Consider the following 19,082-nt stretch of genomic DNA (forward strand, 5'->3'; position numbering starts at 1 on the left):
AAAGCAGTTAAAATGTTTTTTTTTTCTACACGAACATCCAAATAACTTTTTGAATCCAAAAAGCACTTTTTTTTTTTTGCTAAATGTAATTAGAATCGCTTTAGTTGATATGAAAATGCTTTTAATTATTTTATAAGGACTTCCAAACTGGCTTAATGCCGTGGTGGAAGCTGATTGTGTGATCAATCATGACACTCTGGTACCTTCCGGAATAGGATTATCTCCGATTCTTTTTGTGAAAATATGAAAGATCAATCAATTGTGTTTATTCTTTGTACAGTTAGAAATTATTTTATTTAAAATTAAATATAAATAATTCTTAAAAAAAATTGATTGTACAGCCACGATTAATTGATTTTCGGATTGTGGATCCGGAGAGGATCTCGTCCGTACCGTCCATCCTTACGCTCCAAAAAAGTTTCTCGTTCCGACATTTTAACGAACACCTTTCGTGTCCGTTTCGGGCATCTCTGTAACCCTAAACCCTAAAATCCCAATTTCTTATTCGACATTTGAAATTAAATTTTTTATTTTTATGTGAATAAATACTGCAACTTTCTATTTGGAGGTGATCGTAAAAAACAAAATAAATAGAAAATAATGGCGTCGAGCTTGCACCAATGGGAGTCGGACCCTCTGTTCTCCGCAGCCGAAGTCGTCCAAGATTCCGCTGACAGGTTCATTTTCTCCTCCCTTTTTTCCCTTCTTTTAATTTTAATATGTATTGGAATTTGGAAGTGTTCTTCTTGCTTTTGGGAGGAAAAGAAGCAAAAATCTTGACTTAATTTTTTGGGTTGGGAAGAAAGTTAATAAAAAAAAAAGGTGAAAAGTTATAATTTTTGAAATGTTTGTGTTGATGAACTTGATTTCTGAGCTATGTTAGAATGTTGGCATCAGAATTTAATTTTTTTGTTGAAGATTTTTGTTTGGTTTGAGTAATGTTGTCTTTCACAAATGGGACTTCATATGCATCAATACTAATTTTTCTTATGCTTGTCGAGCTACTCGAAAAGTTCAAGTGTGCAGTATTTACGTGCTTGTCTTTCCTTTCCCGATGTGGAATATGGTCCCACGTGAGGGAGCGTGTTGGAAATTCTAACAGCGGGACTTTAACAAAATAATTTACAACTTATAAGTACGTGGTTGTATTTCTAATTACACCGAGACCTTTCAGGATAACACCCCACTCCTGCCGGGCTAGCAGGTGGTTAAGTTGAGGACAATGCCGGTGTTGGAACGTTTGGCCCGTCTCTCTGAAACTTTGTCAATATAGAACATCAGCTTTCGAGAAATGACAGTAACAAATAAACTTTAACTGCGACTCGCCAACTCTCCTGCTCATTTTTACTATCTTCAATATTTTGCTTTTTCGAAAAATAAAGGAGCTTACAGATTGATAACTCACTGCTGTATAAGCATAAGTAACTTTTTTTTTTGTTGTGGATTGCTATTGGATTTGGTGTTCTGTGTTTTATTATGTTGAATTGCTTATGAACTGTACATTCCCTGAAACCAATGCTGTTTTTGTTTTGGTGTTTTAAATTTTAGGATGGAATCGGTTTTCCGCTCTCTGCTGCATGAGCTCAGTCTTGTTCAAGGTGACTGTCCAGACCCAAAGTTACGTGTGTCAATAGATTATCACAAACGTGATCTTGCTACAACACTTGAAACTGCAAAGTGGCAGGTGGTAATCTTTGTACAACTCAACTCTTTTTTCTTCATTTTTTTTAATTTTTGGTTTAGTTAGGTTTTAGTGATTCTCTCCTGCCAGTTGGAAGATTTTGAAAGAGCAGTAAGCTTTTCAGCTATGGCAGGAAGGTCTCAAAATTGGGAGGATGTAATTTCAAGACACAAACAGTTTATAGGAGCCATTAGGGAACACATACTTTATGTGGAGAAGAGCTTGGAGGGTACAGCTATAGGAGATGATCTCATGAGAAATACAGAGTGGGTTAACTTGAATGAACAAGATAGAGATGGTTTGGCATTGTTCCTTTCTGGGGGAAATAATGCCGAGCCCACTGATTGTCAAAAAGTGGAAGACAACAGTATCTTGAGAAGATTTCTTGATCCAACCACATCTAATGCTAAAGACGGCACTTCTGGTATCGTTGAGGACAAAAACAGAGAAATTGAGGACTTGAATACGAATGGAGTGGCACATGTGGACCGTGTTATTGAATCTATCAAGGAGAATAACTTGAGGAAAGTTGGTTCTTATAGCAGATTCGGTGAAGGTGGGAGTTGGGACATTGGCAGTACAAGGTTGAAATCTGACTTTACAGATTCTTTTCCAGAGACCTCTTGTAACAGATATGGAGGTGGTGAGAGTTGGGATCTGGAAGCTAACGAAGCCAAACCTGAAAGCTTCAGCAGAACAAACGTATTTGGGTTCTTGAATACGGCATGGAGTGTTTATGGGAGTAGGGTAACTGGGAGCTATACAAAGAGATTTAAAGATGGAGAAGAACAAAGTCATTCCCCATCAAGTACTGGTGTTTCTCATGGTGCACAGGTAATTACAGTTGTTGTAGTGATGCCAAATGTTTATAATGGTTTTTCTTGCAAATAACTGTTCGTAGAGTTGGTGCAGTAAGGATTAAGGAAGATCTTCTACCCATGTATGATACTTATTTGCACTGATAAAACTACTATACAAAGTGTGCAAATACTTATTTACATAAAAAAAGTGTCTTGGCAATTGGAAATTAGAAACTTTTTAACTGTTCACAACTCTTCTATTACTCTCAAATCTGTAATTCAAGCATCAAGTTTTCCTTTCTTGGATAATTAAGTTCTTGAATTTTCCAATTCAGTTAAGTATTGCATGTTCAATAGTTCATATTTCTTCTTTAGTAAATAGCTGATAGCTGTGACTTGAGATCAAAGAAGGATACTTGTAAGTTGTTTTAAATTTTCAGTGTTCCGAAAGGAGATTGTTGTGTGGTTATATCTGATTCCGCTCTGTGTCCTGATTCAGTTCGTCATGGAAAACTTGGTTTGGCTTTCTATGCTTCAGCCTAGATGCTTATTGGTTTGCTTGTCCTTGACAGGGTCAGCATCAGGGACCGTGGTTGTATAGAAATTTCAAAGAGTTGGGTATGGGGATTCGGACAAAAGTAATGTACTTACGGACCTGGCTTGGTGTATTTAGGGCAAGATATGAAAGATCACCTTATCACATTCAAGTTCAGCGGCATTCTATTCAAGTGGTGTTGATAATACTACTTACGCTCATTATTTTAGGTGAGGACAGATTCCTTATTATTTTTCCGCAGTGCGTCTTACATTGTTAACTACATTTAGCTGTCATTCAAACTAAATGATTACCATTTTTATTTATTGAAGTAAAACTAGTAGGTTGTTAGCCCAAAGAACAAACTAGAAATACGATTATTATGCTATTTCTTCTATGATCACCGAAGTATCTGTTAAGGAAGTATGACATAAAACCGACTCTTCATATATATATATATAGTGTTAGGATCCGGGGATACGCGCTTGTGCACTGGGTACGACCTTTTTATCGTATATCATTGTCGGAAGATCATAATATACAAGTAGGTTTTGACATTAACAACGAGTGTTTACAGTTTTTACATTGATTACAACAGTCGGTGATTGTTCAACTGGTAGCGATATATCGTTTTAATATGAATGAGGCTGAAACTCTGCTCGTCACGCAGGCATACTGGTGTCCCGGCTTGCTTAAAGACATTCGAGGTTTGGGTACACTCAACAATCTGTATATGTAAAGGGTTTTCTCAAGACTTTTTAACATGGAAAGAACTGCTTTTTCGCCATCTGACCCTCATCATGGTCGGATGCCAACACTATTCAAACTCGGAGAAATTTTGCACCGATGTGCATCGTACCATTTTTCCGAGAGTGAATGTCTGTCGGATGTATTGGTTTTGTGTGATCGTCGGTTCTACTGTATTGTCAAGAACACTGGGGCCGTTGGAGCCAGTATAATGGTTTTCTTTCAGCAGTGTGTAAATTTGTGTTGGTACTCTCGAGTGATTATGTTGTATTTGGTCTGAAACTGCAATTGTTGATAGAACAGCGGCGTCGATCCATCATTTTTCAGTCACAATAACCAAAATCTGCATTTTGATTGGCGTGGAAGATCCACTTAAATACTTTTATCTGGAGGAAAATTGGTAATGTCATGACAAAGTATGAGATTGCTATCGTGTCTCGTAAGTTTATGCGAAAAATGAAAACGAATGCCCAGCAAAAATCGTATGTTAAGATTCCACTGTGTTGCACTTGTTTCTAACAATCAGTATGTCACTAGTTCACTGAACAAAGGTAACGAGCGAGAAGCCGGTATCGCCCCTTCTTTTTGCCTCCCGGGTGACATTCACCGCCGCGGAATGCTACCTGTGTCCGATTCAACAAATTGCAGACATAAGGGGATCCTGAAAAATTATACGTGAGCCCTGTTATCCATAAATTCTTTCATAGGTAGTGTTTTTGTCCACCTGAAATCTTTTATTTACACTTCAAACAAATGCAAATACCACCAAGAGCGCGTAAGCTTGCCAATCGACTGCTTGAAGATCACCAGTAGCTCCAGTGCCTGTAACAAAACATATAATCGGCTAATCAGCAAGTGAAAGAAACATTTTGACGAGATTTACTAATTAGCATCCCTTGCGTTCTTGAATCCTCGCCTTATAACTATTAAGTTTTAGAGATAAACAATTAGTACTTTCATACCTAGATAAGCAATTAGTACTTTCATCCAAGGGAAGAAATGTATAAACTTACCAAGAAATGGTAGCCTGTTCTCAATCTGACTTCTCTATTTCTCGAAATCTCTTATCCCATTCTTGGGCCTCATAGTCTTGCTCAACCAAATCCTTGTCCGTACTATATACAATTCTATCCTGCCCTATGAATGTTTTTTGGGCCATGTCCCGAGCACTGAGGAGCTGAAACATCATATAGAAAAATATAAGTAAATATTGTTTTAATCATTGAAAGAACAAAGTTAATCTAGTTTTTGTTCTTTGTTCCTTTTTCTTTATTTCAGTTGGCTTTACATCGACAAGTACAGGATTACCTTATGACAAATCCTATACCTTACACCCTAAGACAACCTCACGTGAGCATTCAATTGAAGAATACTATGCTATTTTAGTTTGAAACTTCACATCTTACAACAGTTAATAAATGCAGCCTCGTTGGACTAGTATGTTTTAACTTAATTTTCAGTCCAATGGCAATGCAATCACCGAGAGAGGGCTTGATTAGCAATAGGTGATATTTCTTTTTATTGATCTGATAACTCTCCCCTACTAACTAGTGTGTGAGTGCAAATTTAAATAATTACAAAGCACACATGTGAAGTTGAGACAGAAACGATTGATCAAGACAAAATTCTAAAGAAGCACACCTTTCTTCTAAGTGAGATATCTGGCAATTCAAGGGATTGAGCACACTGCTGTCTTGCTTTATTTCTTTTTTCTATGTCAGCGTTTGTCTTAAGCAGGACGAACCACCGCAACAAAGGAATTGCAAAGAAAGAACCAGCATAAATCTGCAAATAATTGTGAGACAAGATAAAATCAAACCCAATAGAGCCCAAGGACTTAATCAGGTCGTTGTAAAAAAAATGCTCTCCCTTTGTATAGGAAGAGCTTCATAAGAGGGATCACTCTCCACTATTCAAGAAAAGGATTGCATGTGAGCCAACCATTTAACAGAAAAAGTACATATTCTTAATTGCAAGTAGGGAACTTTAATTTATTTGAAATAAAATCATACCTGAAGTAGTGGAAATATGCTAGAAACGAACTTAATAAAACCAGCTGGTGCAATTCTAGTATCCCTTCAAATAAGAAAGTGGTGGTCATCAGAGCAATATAGAGTAAAAACAATCAAAGCAAATACAAAGTTCAAGTCAGACATACTTTAAGATGGTTCCAAGAATGATAACCCCAAATAAATTAAGTCCACCAAGTCCAGCGACCATTGCTCTTTCAGAAACGGTAGTGTTACTGCAAACGGAAAACTTAATTGTTTCATTTTAATTTCCCAATGAATTCACAATATAATCAGCAACAGCAATCATATAAAGGACCTGAATTGCCATTTCTTCTCCTGGAAAAATTTGTTAACCCCTCCAACAAAATCAGCCCATCTTCTCCCCACATATTCCTTCCTTCCACTCCTCTGAGAAGATGCTGTGCGCTGTAGAGATGGAAACTGGTACAGAATATTTCCCTGCATCATAACCAATTTTTCTATGAATGACTACTTAATATTATATCTTTCCATCTGCGTAATGAAATCCAATATAGAGACGGAATGATTTGTGAAATTGCAATCATGTACCAGGCCCAAGGAAACATAAGCATATTTATCCAACAGTTCCAATTCCTATATATTTACGGAGAAAGAAGAAGAAATATAAGCCATTTATTAGAAAACAAAAACGTTAAACATACCTCTTCATCTATAACAGGCTGACCCTCATACCGTAAAAGAACAGGTAAGATGTATGTTTCATCATTCTGAAATTAACGGAAAGTAAAAAATGTCAAGCAGCATGATAATGAATAAAAAGAAAAATGCTGAATATAGTAAAAGAAACTGAAAATTTTCAAGGCCTTGAAGAGTTTAACGGATTGATGTGCTCAATAAAGAGCCAAACTGCACAATAAACCATATAAGTGACCTCAACAGTTGTTTGGAGCTTTTTCCTTTATAAAGAAATAAACAAAAGATCACGATTATCTACACTATTGAGTATGAAGTTTGGAAACACTGTGTAAAAGAACAATTCCAGTTCGAGCCTCTTATGAGGAACTATGCAAATGTGATTGGATTTTACAAATGAAACTTCATATTAAAGGTCAAACCATAGAGCATCATGAAATGACGACGCATGCCGTATTCTAATGTGTTCAATTAACTAACCAATGGATGCAAGTGCCTGCTATTAACCATCAAACAATAATCCAATCTCAGCCGGAACTAGTACAAATTCTCCAAATACAAAAGAAAACTCCATTACATCAAGAGTTGGGAATTACAAACGAGCATGACAACCAAAAACAAAATATTTACCAGAGTTTCCCTTGAAGATTCTATATCAAGATATGGAGAAAGCTCTTCAGCTGCAACAACCCCACCTTTAGAGGATATGTATTGTCCGATCTGAATTTAAATTTCAAGGGATAATTTTGTCATTACACATATACATATCTATCATGATTTTTAATGACAATCAAAATAACAGTTCCAAGATAACAAGTAGCAACAGATTATCAAACTTTAGGAATAAGACATAGAGTCACACAACCAAGGATTCTACAATAAAAAAGTTTGAGGACTTTACTATAGGTGGACAACAGTTTCTGAGAGAGGATCCCCAACTACCTTCAGTATTTGTGAAAATCTTATATTTTCCAATATCACATCATCTAGTTTATAGAGAGCTTTGGGGATGTAACAAAAGTTTCAAAATAATCACGACAATTCCCAAGCACAAGACCAGTGCAGTTCTTATGTTTTGATCTTTGATCTAGTCTAAAAGCTATCCGCCAATTACGCAATCCACAATTCTACAACTTCCACCCTTATAACAAATAATGTCATAAATGAATTCAGCACATTACTTTAACCTAACAATTCCTTTTATTCTTTCCTTGTTTTGGATTTTACATATACACATGAATGAGGTCACACACACACACATATATATGACCTCAACAAAAGTCATAAACTCCTGTATATTCTTTCGAAATATTAAATCAAGGATTCACACAAGAACCTATGACAAAATACCATATCCTATTTCAAAAGTCAAGCCAAAAAGGTCCATGGAAGATTTTAAGAGGTGGTACTATGTACATGTAGCTTGATTGATTGAGAGAGAGAGAGAGAGAGAGAGAGAGAGAGAGAGAGAGAGAGAGAGAGAGAGAGAGAGAGAGAGTTATATATACCCCTATATTCTAGTTTACCCTGACAAGAAATAAATCTAATTGCATATAAAAGCATACAAACACAACCAATGAAATGAAACAAATTGTTGAAAGCAACGAACCACTGAACTCAGTGCTCAATTATTACCAACTTCCATCTCTCTTCTTCGATTCCTTGGTTTGGATCACCATCGCCAAATACAAATGAGAAAATCTAAAAGACAACATCATAAAGTCAATACTTTCTTCAAATACAAACCTAGCAAAGAGACAACAGAAAAAGAATGATTAAATCCATCACATACAGATTCAACGAAATTCATCTTGTTATCATCTGTTTGTACTCGTTCTGTTTGTACTCGCCGCCTCCTAGAGTAATATGGATCCCAGAACCTTCATGAAATAAAAGGTAAACAAGGTGTGAGCAAAAGTCTCTTACAAGTTCCAACAACTAATATAATTAAACCTGAAACCGTTCCACAGAATTATGAAAAACATTATGAAAAAGCGTACTTAACAAGTAAGAAGAAGGTATTACCAAAAGAGGTCAAATGGATTCATGTAAAAAGAGAACCCTGAATCATACGACCTTCCTCCACGTCTTCCACGATTGTCATCTTCACTGTAACCAAAACACTAGTGTCAACCATCCTGCCCAGAATAGAAATTATTTAACAATAGAGATAATAACAATACCATGGAAACTTACCTTCTACCAGAAGACAGAGCAACAACAATTGCAGTATAAACAAGAACAATGGAAGCAACTAGGGCAGTTCCAAATGAAACCCTCGCTACGTACTCAACCCCAGCCTGTCAAAATGCATTATGTTAGTTCCAATTGCCAAACATTATAACCAAAAATTCCACAAAGTTACTACCTTTGCCTTCTCAAGCACAGGCTCAACTCTCATTCTAAGCGATTTTCCCAAAAGCTTCGCCCGATAATCCTTGGGGAAAACATAGAGCACATCGCCTTCATCCGAAACCTGTTGGGACCATCTTGAAAACAAAAATTGGACTCACCACAAACACAATCTGTGAAAATAACTAAACTAACCTATAAACCCCATACATTTTCTTCACAAACATTTTCGAAAACGACTCCAAGTTCACAAATTTTTTAAAATAACTAAACAAACCTACAAACCCCATCATTTTCTTAGCAAGCATTTTGGGAAACAACTAACAAGTTCAGAACTTTCCGAAATTAAAAGTACCTCCAAGAATCCTTCAGTGTCAGCAGCGAGAGCTTGCAGAGCATTCTGAGCTTCGTTAAGCTTGAGCCCAGCCCGGCCAGCCACGTCACCAATCGTCACTCTCCCTCCACAAGCGTCCACAGCTTCCATCGCTCGCTTCCTCACATCGGAAGGCAACTTATCGCTCTCCACAGCGCCACCGGGCCTGATTGCAGCGGCGGCGGCGGCGGCGTCTAGACCCGACTTCACAGCTGACACAGAAACTCTAGATTCCCGAAACTTGGCGCCAAATCCCGGGAAAATGGGCGTCGGGTGGAGACGGAAGGTTCTGGGAGGGTTGGGGAGGAGTGAGGATTTGAAGATGCGAGGGCGAGGACAGTGGTGCTTCGGCGGAAGGGTGAAGCAGGTGGCTATCGACGCCATCGACGGGTTGAATTTTCGTTCGGGAGTTGGGTGGGTTTTGCTAAGTTGCTGTGGCCATGGAATTCTTGGCGAGTGGCTCAGAATTGGAGAGCTTCGAAATGGACTTGGGATGAACGATATGAAGCTGGTGAAATTACGGTCATGTCCTAGTCGGATGATGTGAAGGGATAAGAGTTCATTTGTGAATTTTTCTCTCTCCAAATATCAAATATTATTAAAAACTTTAAATTTTAATGATAAAGATAAAATAAATGGTAAAGTGAATAATATTATGATTGAACTTTTAGTGTAAAAATATAATTTTTTGTTAAAGTAAACAATACTGTAAACTTTTCGTTAAAGTTTTATAGATAAAAGAAAAACTAATGAATATGACTTGAAAACTTTAAGTTTTAACGATAAAGACAAAATAAAAGGTAAATTGAATAGTACTATGATTGACTTTTTTGTGTAAAATGTGATTTTTCGTTAAAGTGAATAGTACCGGGAGTTTTTTGTTAAAATTCTCTAGATAAATGGTCATTTAACTAAAAATTTATGACTATTAATTATGTAAGTCATTAAAACGTGCATCTATGATATTTTTCGTCAAAATAAGTTATGTTGAAAGAATAATTACAATAATTTGATTAAAATTGAAGAACCATGCTAAAATTGAGTGATTATTTCTTCAATTGCGTTAAAGTTAAAGTATTATTGCTACATATATTTTTATTTATCCATATTTATTTATTGATTTAGCCTCGTGTGCATGATACCTGACTTGTTTTGAAAAAAATTCTAACGGAGTTGATGAAAATAATCATATATTTTGATAAGTTAAAGGATCAACGCCAACAAATTTTTGGGTGAAAAACTATTACTCCAATTGTGTGAAAGTTAAGAAACAATTATTATTATTATTTTTTAAAATATGCATTTGAAAAAGAACCCCCAAACCTTGGGGCGAAACAGTAATTTGACATAAACACCCCGTCGACCCAATTCACTCGGCATCCTACTCTTCTGTTGATCTTCAACCTGGACTGAGAAAAGCAAAAAAATCCAAACTTTGGCGCAGAAGCAGAATGAAAGTTGGGACCTTCAATGCCGCTTTCTCTTCCGATGTCCGTACACTTCACAGACCTCCGAGCTCTTCAATTTTCGGCGCGGCAAACCGTAAAAGTTTCACTGCCAGACCTTCCATGGCGTCCAGTAAGTAAACTTCTGCTTCCGTTTCTGCTCCTACTTTCGTATTTACCCTTTTCATCCAGTTCAACGCGCATTTTCCCATTTTCTGGTGCAGGTTTTACCCGGCGGCTTTCGATCCGCTGCGCCGTTCGCTTCCGGCCTTGCATTGACATACACATGGTACTACAACTTCAGTTTATCAAAATTCATGCTTCCGAATCAATTGGGGTTTTCTGTGAATCGGTTATATTCGTTTTTGTGACGAGCTTAATTATCTTTCTTTTGGGATTTCTGTGATTGTTATGTTGATTTTTGCTTCAGGGGAAAGTGAAACAAATTGTTGGGTCTACCCTTTCTGATTTGAAGGATGATGGGTCGGTTCTTGTTACCAATTTTGTGTCGGATAAGTCTGCAGCGGAGTATGCAAAGATGTATAAAGAAGATGGGCTTACAGGTGGTCATGTTATCATGCTTGGAGCTGACCCTTTGAGTAGAGCTGCAGCCATTGAAGCTTTGCATGCCTATCCTGGTGGGTCCATTGCCTTCCTTCCTGTTCTTGTAGATTCTGATGCTGTTAATCGATTTTCGGATCAAATGATTTAAATTGTCTTCTAGTATTTATTCTGTTAATGTTCGAAAAGTGATTCTTATTGGATTTTCTCTCAGTTGCGAACTTTCGATATAGAGTTTAAGAAGTAAATATGGGTGGTGATATGAGTGTGAATTAGATTAAAAGATTATTACCCAGCATCAGATACTTTAGCACTTTTGCAAAAACATCCGTGTCTGATAATACTGCAGATTCTGAGATTTTTCAAGTAAGTTGAGTGCCTTAGGAGTATGCTGTTTCACTTTAATCTATATTGTTGATGATATGTTTGAAACTTACAGATTTTCCTCTGCTGAACTTGCTGCGAGGACTGGTATAATCTAGGTGGTTTGCAAGTAGGAGGTGGGATCAATTCAGAAAATTCTTTGAATTACATAGAAGAAGGGGCTAGCCATGTCATTGTCACTTCCGTAAGTTGCTACCCTTTCGTCACCCTTTTACATCTATATGTTAATTAAGAGGACTGATTTGGATCAAATTGTTTCACGAAATCATTTCTTTACATTTGTCGTGGTTTCTTTGCAGTATGTATTTAACAATGGACAAATGGACCTTGAAAGGCTTAAAGATCTTGTTCTTGTTGTTGGAAAAGAAGGGCTTGTTTTAGACCTTAGCTGCAGAAAGAGGGTATGAGGCCAAGCAAGAATCAAACCTCCTTTGTCATTATCTATGTGTTTATTTTCTTTTCAGGGCTAAGCTGAGTTATTTATTTACTTAACTCTTAAGCAATTTTTATGTGTATTCGATTCATTGTAATCTGAGTTTAGTGAAAACTTAGATCATAATGGTGGTGTTTGACTAGAGTGACAATTTTAAGAGAATTGCAAATCTTCAGAATCAACACTAAACTATGGAATTGTTAAGAAAGAGTTTTTCTTGTTTGTAATTTTCTCCTTCAGCATTTTCAACTGCCTCTTTTGTACACTTTTACATGTTGGTCTTAATGTGCATATATGAATTGTTTTTAATGTGTGCAGGATGGTAGATATGCAATCGTCACAGATAGATGGCAGAAGTTTAGTGATGTGAATCTTGATGAGGAAATATTGAACTTTCTTGCCAACTATGCAGACGAATTTCTGGTACATGGTGTTGATGTTGAAGGGAAAAAGTAAGTCATATATGTTGCCATTTTATTTCATTACCAAAAATAATTTTATAATTTTAACGCCTTAAAAGAGATTTTGACTATAATTATTTATTTTTTTATTTTTTTGGAACAAATGATATTATCTACACTAAGGGGGAGGGAGTAGGCTAAGCTTCATAATGTCTAGCAATAATGTGGTTCAAATTCGCCTTTGACTATAATTATTAGTTAAAGGAAAATGATTTTTCATAATAAAATTAAACTTGTTCTCCTTGCCTGAGAAATTTATTCAGGGCTTTTGCTCTTTGTGCTCATCGTTATGAGAACTGAGAAATAAATTTTTTAAAGAAAGGTCCATGAATTCCATGCATTGAGTTATAGATAGATGCTTTTCTTTTCCTTTCTCTTTCCTAGATCCTTGTTCCCGTTGACGCTTTTTCTGATATCAAGAATTTCCTTCTGTTTACAGATAAAACTATGATCGCTTTTGAGTTAAATTCACTAATCAAGTAAAGAATGGATTAAGTTTCAATAATGTTATTTTTCTTTCATGTCTGATGGATCGAGTTTAAAGAAGATCCATTTTTGAGTTGAGCTTTTGCTATAAATTTCATTTGAAGTTTGGTGCTGGCCCTAAATTCTTGGAATTGCTATACTGAAAATATATTTGCCTATTTCAGATGGTCTACTACTCGTATGTTTAGTTGATTACTAAACAATAATTGTTGAAAGCTTGCAATTGCGTATCGGCATGAGTACCATCCCCCCACCCCCAACCTGACATCCAATATTTGAAAAGGACAAATGTACTCTGTTTATCCGTTGAGTTATAACTGGATGATCTCATTTCTGTTTATTGCAGGCTGGGAATTGATGAGGAGCTTGTGGCATTGCTTGGAAAGTATTCACCGGTTGGTAACCTATTAATAGAATGGCACATTTATGTCTTTTGCCAACTGCTCCGGTTTTTTAAATTTTATAGGTTGCTGGAAATGTACCTCCATCTCGTCATTGCACTGAAAAGAAATTTCTCTAACCTATTATCCACATTTCTATTTAGACTACTGTTGTTTGATTTATGTTCAATCAGTAGAAATATGTTTTTAAGCCTCACATAGATGACCTTGGAAAGACAAGGACTGAGCCATGATTCTTGTCATCTTTTCTTTGAGTAACGATTGTTTTCATCTAAATCATTTTTATACTAACTGAATGTGGATTAAAATGTGTATCCACCATCAGTATAAAGCCCTCGAGCTTGAGAATTCATTTTTTCTCGTTGAGCCAAAAAGCTTGGGGCTACCTATGGGATTCACTGCTGTTGTAGTAGAGAATCAACATAGGTTTCACCAGAGATTTAGAAATTCTTATGTTCATGCATCATACATCCTGTTCAAATCACTGACATAATATGTTTCTGGGTGCCAGATTCCTGTAACTTATGCTGGTGGTGTGACTGTAATGGCTGATTTAGAGAGGATAAAAGTGGCGGGACTGGGACATGTAGATGTAACTGTTGGCAGCGCTTTGGATGTTTTTGGAGGCAACTTGTCATACAAAGACGTCGTTGCTTGGCATGCCCAGCAGGAGGCCTTGACTGTTTAGTGCATTTCTACTATCTTTTGGTTCTGAGTACGTAGACATCTAGGTTATTCTGGCTTATTTATATAGAAAAAGTACATTGCAAAGGATAGTTCAGCTCTTTAACTTCAAATAAAAGGCCGCTTTGTAAGTTATGAGTAGAAGCTATTATTTTTTGGGGCCAATGAAGTGAAAATTTGCACCAGGATAATGTGCCGAAACTGAGTCGGGACCTTGAGTTACAAATCAAGATTGGGGTGCTCTTTTTTTTTCTCCCCTCCCCATCTACTCTTACTTGATTTTTCTTTTGCTTTCGGTCTCCTAATTCTCGAGTTATTTGGAGATATACGGGCCTGTTGGCATATAGCCAGGATGGTAGCTCTTTCTTTCCATCTAGGATGAAGGACAAATGCAGGACCTGAGTATTGATGGAGAGGGTTAGTCATGTGTTTCATGTTTCATTTCTTTGGAGGACGGTGTTAAGTTATTCTCTCTCATCCTTCGTGTGAACTTTAACTGGATACATTTGGTTGTGTATTTTACTGTATGTGGGTTCTTTTGCTTGCAAGTCCAAGCTTTATAAAATCAACATTCACACCCGCACAAACGCGCACACACCAGATTTTTCTTAAATCAACATGAAGTCTGGTAAATTGGTAATCGAAACAAGGGGTACAATATGGTTTTGGGAAGCGCTGTTCACACTTTTTTTTTTACTTCTCACGCATTGTCTCAATTTTCGGTTGTTGGACCGAATGAATTGAAGAAGATCAACGGCCAAAAATTAACAAGAGTGTGTGGGAGGTAAAAATTGGTGTGTGAATAACACTTTTCCTATGATTTTGTGTCATTTTAAGCTCAGTAAAATGAAGTTCCGAGTTTGTCACGTACAATTATCAATTGCATTTACTTGCATGCTATGTTTGGTACGCGAAAATGAATTGAGGGAGATGACTTCCCATATCTTTCCTAAGGGAAGGGAAATTGAATTTTCTTCTTTTATTTGTTAGCAATAGGAAAGAAACAAGGAAAAACCGCTTTTTGGGATATAATAGGTACTTTTAATTATCAATGAGGGTAGTTTCCAATGAGAGATGCAAAATGCCTTGAAATGTGTATTTTACATTTTTTGTTGGCCGGAAACTCTTCAATGTAGAGATGTAAAATATCCATCTTGGTTTGAAAATGTAAATAAAACTTAAATTTAAATGTTTTGGTGGGGGATCCCGCCAATAAAAGAGAGAAAAATAAATGGAATCTCTAATTTACATGTTTCTCATTGAAGTAGAACTCTCATTTACATCTTTCAAAAATATAAATATAGTTTTTACATCTCTCCGTTGGAGCTCCTCTAAAAAAAATGATTTCCCAAGATGGATGGAGGGCTTCACTCAAGTTCAGATACCGGAAGTACAAGATATGGATTATTTGTCTAGACTTCCCCTTCAATTTCCCATGGCCAAGGTGGATGGAGGGCATCACTCTAATTGAGAAACTCAGTTATGCATAAAAAGTGAGTATATTAACTAAAATGTGAAATGCATGTCATTGTGTATTGCTTGCATGACACGTTTCTACCAACATATTGAACTAAGCTACTCCCAGTGTGCCTAGTGCTTTATGATGGAAGCAAAAATAAGTAATGGTGCCCAAGTCAGTCTGCGGCCTTTATTCCTGATTGTTCTTTAAAGAAAATTACATGTCCTAGTGAGACGAAACAGTAACTATAATCCGAAATTGAAATGCCAATAGCACAAGTACGTGCTATAAAGAAATCTAAAGTACTTGTGCTTTTTTTGTAGGACCTTTTATTTCCTTATCTAGTTTCCCATGAACAAGGAGGGACCTATGGTTGTTCTTTCAGAAGCTGATATGGAAATAAAGGGTAGATAGAGACCGCTTCAGTGGACAACTTGGCTAATAAGTTTCTGCATGATTTGCAATATTATCTGTCCAGCTGGTCCTTCTTATAGAGTGTCCTTATACTTAGTAATTTGAATGTTTTACACTGTACTGAACCCAACAGGCAGAGAATTATTAGAAAAAAAGGGCAACTCCAAGCTAACAAGGCTCCTTGCTTTGTGAGTATCGGGAGATAAATGTCTATTATACGTAGTCTTACCCTTGCTTAGCAAAGAAGCTGTTTCCATGACTCGAACCCATGACCTTTTCGGTCACAAAGGTGGAACCTTTCCGTTGCGCCAAGACTCACCCTCTAAGCAGAGAATTACTGAATGCAAAAGTAGTTTTGGCTTTCCTTTACCTAGAGTTATGTTACATACTTTGAGTGTAAGAATGATGCAACGAGGACTCGCCCTGTGTGTCTGTTTGGGTACAAATTCGTTCACACTACATAAGATTTTCGGTTGTGAGATATGGGAGGATGTCTTGGTGTTCCATATGACAATAGTTCCAGTTATCCATTTAGTTAAAAACTGGTGCTATAATTTCTGTCTCGTATCTTGTTGTATAGTTTTGATTTCTTTATATGAAGGTTTAGGTGTTTCTACGTAGGGCTCGAGCTTATGCAAATTGCTGAACCCTCGAAGGTTTATAAACGAGGTATAGACTAATTTTCAGTGTTCTACAAGTTATATCAGTTTTTCACCATTATAAAACAATCTAATGCTGAGAAGATTTTTGATACGAGACTCAAATGGTGTGTTATATGCTAAAGTAATCCGGAAGGATTAACTTTTCAATTCATCGACTTTCTTAGTTTTTCTTTGTCATCCGGATCTTTTCTAAGTTCTAATTCCTCTTCTTTTTTCCAGTCAAGAGAGTTTGCGTGCTTCTTTTCCGTGCAGGAAGCTAGGTTACTGTATCAAGGGAACATTTATTTGGGTGGGGATTTAAGCCTGTGGAGTTCTTGTTTTCTTTCGTTTTTTCTTTCACATGCCTAAGAGTGTGAAACGATGGCGATTGGTAGAGAATAGTCCTAAGCAGCAGTAAATCAGCTCTGGAATGCTACCAAAACCACCACGATTGGTATATGAAATACAATAAAGGTAACTTAAGCTATTCTTCCACAAGACACACACACATAAGCAATTTTACTGGAGCAAGTGGACTTATTCTATCATTCCATTATGGGAAGTTTCCGGAGGCTTTCTTAATGGGAGGACTAACACCACCACCACCACAATATGTAATAATTTGAATGTTATTAGCACTTTAAAAAATGTAATCCTTCCTCGTTTTTTCATTCAGGAGGAGTGTATGATAACTATTTTGGCATGCCGAGAACAATAGATATGCTTTTTTTTTTTTTTTTTTGGCAAACCAGTAGATATGCTTTGTATTTCTTTTTTCTACCTTTTTTTGTGATTTGGCAGGTGAGGCTGGAAGCTTAAGGGGCCAACTCATAGAGTCATATATGAATTGCCACATCACGCTTTCATCATATTACATGCTCGTTGGTATTTGGACCTGACATGGCTGCTTACTCGCTTTTGATATTTGTTGTCACGCGACAATTTCTTCCCCTCTTTACCACAAAGTTGTATGAAAATTCCTGGAAATTCGAATCTTTAGTTTAAGCAGTAAATCTCTAGCTAGGTCATGGTTAAATCATCTCTAATTAATTAACCTTCTGTTTTTTCACTTGCATGCTTTGTTTTCCATTTTCCTTTTTTTTTGGGGCTTGGTTGTGACTTCTTGTGTACGTGAGAGATATGCATGAGACTAAGGTTTTGAATGACTTGCAGATTCTATTATTAGAATTAACATACCAATTAGAGAATGGATTAATAACTTGTATGTGAGAAGGGAAAGAAAAGCTGTGTATTTCTAATCTTTTTCATGGATCTTTGTTTACTTTATATGTATGTTACAGAAAACCGATCAAGCGCGCGAAGAGATACTTGTTTTCTTTTCTTCTTTCCCTTTTCGTTTTGGTAGAAGGGATCAGGATACAATGCTACATATATTAAGGATTATACTATTGCTAGACTACTTCAGGTATGCTTTCGAGAGCAGGCTTCCACCCTTCGCAGTTACCATCAACGTTGAAGCTGTTACTGTTACTCTTATCTATGCCTTTTTCTTCACTTTGAAGCCGAGAAACCATTTCATCAAGAACTGCAACTCCTCCCTTTGTCAACATCTCCTGCAATTCTTTCTTGCTTATAACCAACTTAATCCTTACAACTTTAGTTTCTTGTTCAGGTTCAGGCCGTTCGGCTTCAGGCTCCGAAAATCTCACCTTCTTCTGGGAAGCCTTTTTGGGCGGTGGCAAAGGGAGAGGTACGAGATAGTAGAGGTGACCACCAAGCAGCTTGGAGTCTGGCCGGAGATGCTGGTAGTTTGGAGCCGTCTCAGATATTGCATGCCCCGAAAACTCCGACAGCACCTGGTAAACTTTCATGTCTGCGCTGTACTCTAGGATCTTCCCATCAGGTCTCATAATCTTTGTAACATTTTCTTGCATAACCAAGCAATTCCCCATGCTTGTGTTTTATCACAACTTGGAAAACAAAACTGTGGTTAGAAAAGTTGGGTATTATGAGTGGGGTGGTGGGAATATAGATGGGGTGTATATAAAGGAGATGGATACAATCCTCCCCTTCATATTGCTCAATATTACAGATATGCCCTGTTTCTCCCTGGACCCCACCTTTTTTGTTTTTTGAGCATTGAGCTATGAACTTGTAGAGTTATGATTGATGAGTCAATATTATACTATATATACTATAATATTTTTAGTATGTTTTGGTAATTATTTTGATAGAATTTTAATACTTTGCTTTATATTTTTAATATAGGACATTCAACTTCTTCTGAAGAAAAACATGATCAAACAGACGAATTTTAAAGTGATTCAAATTGGAGGACATTCATGAGTCGCTTAGCTTGAATCTATCAAAATATCAGATTTTTCCACAAAAAGGTTATTTTCTGGTGAGGAAATAAAGAAGCAATGTGCGGTTCTATAAAGTGACTTTTTGGGCTTAATTGCGATTTTTTTTAGCCCAAGATGACCTCTAATGGGTTTATGGCCTTCTGGATAAGTGTTCATAATAGTCCAAGCTTTAAATCTAGCTATTTTTGGTCGGTTTTGGAGTAGATATGGG

General features: G+C 36.7%; 4 protein-coding genes across 5 annotated transcripts; 2 read left to right on the forward strand and 2 right to left on the reverse strand.

Moving 5' to 3' along the window:
• Nucleotides 1-359: 359 nt before the first annotated feature.
• LOC126600711 (uncharacterized) lies at nucleotides 360-4,142 on the forward strand. Its single transcript, XM_050267345.1, has 5 exons — nucleotides 360-677; nucleotides 1,549-1,684; nucleotides 1,772-2,515; nucleotides 3,054-3,246; nucleotides 3,687-4,142. Exons 1-5 carry the CDS (start codon nucleotides 601-603, stop codon nucleotides 3,710-3,712), a joined length of 1,176 nt encoding a protein of 391 aa, XP_050123302.1. The 5' UTR covers nucleotides 360-600; the 3' UTR covers nucleotides 3,713-4,142.
• LOC126600707 (uncharacterized protein At5g03900, chloroplastic-like) lies at nucleotides 4,112-9,680 on the reverse strand. Of its 2 annotated transcripts, XR_007615552.1 has the most exons (15): nucleotides 9,158-9,680; nucleotides 8,819-8,926; nucleotides 8,647-8,750; nucleotides 8,476-8,559; nucleotides 8,243-8,330; nucleotides 8,086-8,151; nucleotides 7,081-7,170; nucleotides 6,459-6,524; nucleotides 6,092-6,234; nucleotides 5,922-6,008; nucleotides 5,776-5,839; nucleotides 5,405-5,548; nucleotides 4,777-4,940; nucleotides 4,527-4,585; nucleotides 4,112-4,424 (listed from the first exon to the last, which is right to left on the reverse strand). XR_007615552.1 is itself a non-coding variant. In XM_050267339.1 (14 exons), the coding sequence occupies exons 1-13, from the start codon at nucleotides 9,557-9,559 to the stop codon at nucleotides 4,797-4,799; spliced, it is 1,590 nt and encodes a 529-aa protein (XP_050123296.1). In that variant the 5' UTR covers nucleotides 9,560-9,680; the 3' UTR covers nucleotides 4,112-4,585; nucleotides 4,777-4,796. The 2 variants fall into 2 exon arrangements, 1 of the variants encoding a protein (XP_050123296.1); XM_050267339.1 differs by having other exon boundaries at nucleotides 4,112-4,585.
• An 867-nt stretch (nucleotides 9,681-10,547) lies between these two features.
• Nucleotides 10,548-14,285, forward strand: LOC126600714 (1-(5-phosphoribosyl)-5-[(5-phosphoribosylamino)methylideneamino] imidazole-4-carboxamide isomerase, chloroplastic-like). The gene is made up of 8 exons (XM_050267348.1): nucleotides 10,548-10,753; nucleotides 10,845-10,909; nucleotides 11,051-11,258; nucleotides 11,664-11,749; nucleotides 11,865-11,966; nucleotides 12,317-12,450; nucleotides 13,292-13,340; nucleotides 13,858-14,285. The coding sequence occupies exons 1-8, from the start codon at nucleotides 10,627-10,629 to the stop codon at nucleotides 14,032-14,034; spliced, it is 948 nt and encodes a 315-aa protein (XP_050123305.1). The 5' UTR covers nucleotides 10,548-10,626; the 3' UTR covers nucleotides 14,035-14,285.
• Nucleotides 14,286-17,764: 3,479 nt separating this feature from the next.
• On the reverse strand, nucleotides 17,765-18,513 carry LOC126600717 (uncharacterized). Its single transcript, XM_050267351.1, has one exon. The coding sequence runs from the start codon at nucleotides 18,455-18,457 to the stop codon at nucleotides 17,957-17,959; it is 501 nt and encodes a 166-aa protein (XP_050123308.1). The 5' UTR covers nucleotides 18,458-18,513; the 3' UTR covers nucleotides 17,765-17,956.
• Nucleotides 18,514-19,082: the final 569 nt, after the last annotated feature.

The sequence above is a fragment of the Malus sylvestris genome, chromosome 14 (assembly GCF_916048215.2).
Source record: "Malus sylvestris chromosome 14, drMalSylv7.2, whole genome shotgun sequence".
Classification (NCBI taxonomy): Eukaryota; Viridiplantae; Streptophyta; class Magnoliopsida; order Rosales; family Rosaceae; genus Malus; species Malus sylvestris.

Bases quoted from the DNA above. Each gene is read 5' to 3' on its own strand.
- LOC126600711 (XM_050267345.1), top strand. From the start codon at position 601: ATGGCGTCGAGCTTGCACCAATGGGAGTCGGACCCTCTGTTCTCCGCA. The intron at 678-1,548 runs GTTCATTTTCTC...TTTAAATTTTAG, and splicing joins GTCCAAGATTCCGCTGACAG to GATGGAATCGGTTTTCCGCT. The intron at 3,247-3,686 runs GTGAGGACAGAT...CTCGTCACGCAG, and splicing joins ACTTACGCTCATTATTTTAG to GCATACTGGTGTCCCGGCTT.
- LOC126600707 (XM_050267339.1), bottom strand. From the start codon at position 9,559: ATGGCGTCGATAGCCACCTGCTTCACCCTTCCGCCGAAGCACCACTGT. The intron at 8,927-9,157 runs GTACTTTTAATT...TGGTCCCAACAG, and splicing joins ACACTGAAGGATTCTTGGAG to GTTTCGGATGAAGGCGATGT. The intron at 8,331-8,475 runs GTAATACCTTCT...TATTTCATGAAG, and splicing joins AATCCATTTGACCTCTTTTG to GTTCTGGGATCCATATTACT.
- LOC126600714 (XM_050267348.1), top strand. From the start codon at position 10,627: ATGAAAGTTGGGACCTTCAATGCCGCTTTCTCTTCCGATGTCCGTACA. The intron at 11,259-11,663 runs GTGGGTCCATTG...GGTATAATCTAG, and splicing joins AGCTTTGCATGCCTATCCTG to GTGGTTTGCAAGTAGGAGGT. The intron at 12,451-13,291 runs GTAAGTCATATA...TGTTTATTGCAG, and splicing joins GTTGATGTTGAAGGGAAAAA to GCTGGGAATTGATGAGGAGC.
- LOC126600717 (XM_050267351.1), bottom strand. From the start codon at position 18,457: ATGGGGAATTGCTTGGTTATGCAAGAAAATGTTACAAAGATTATGAGA.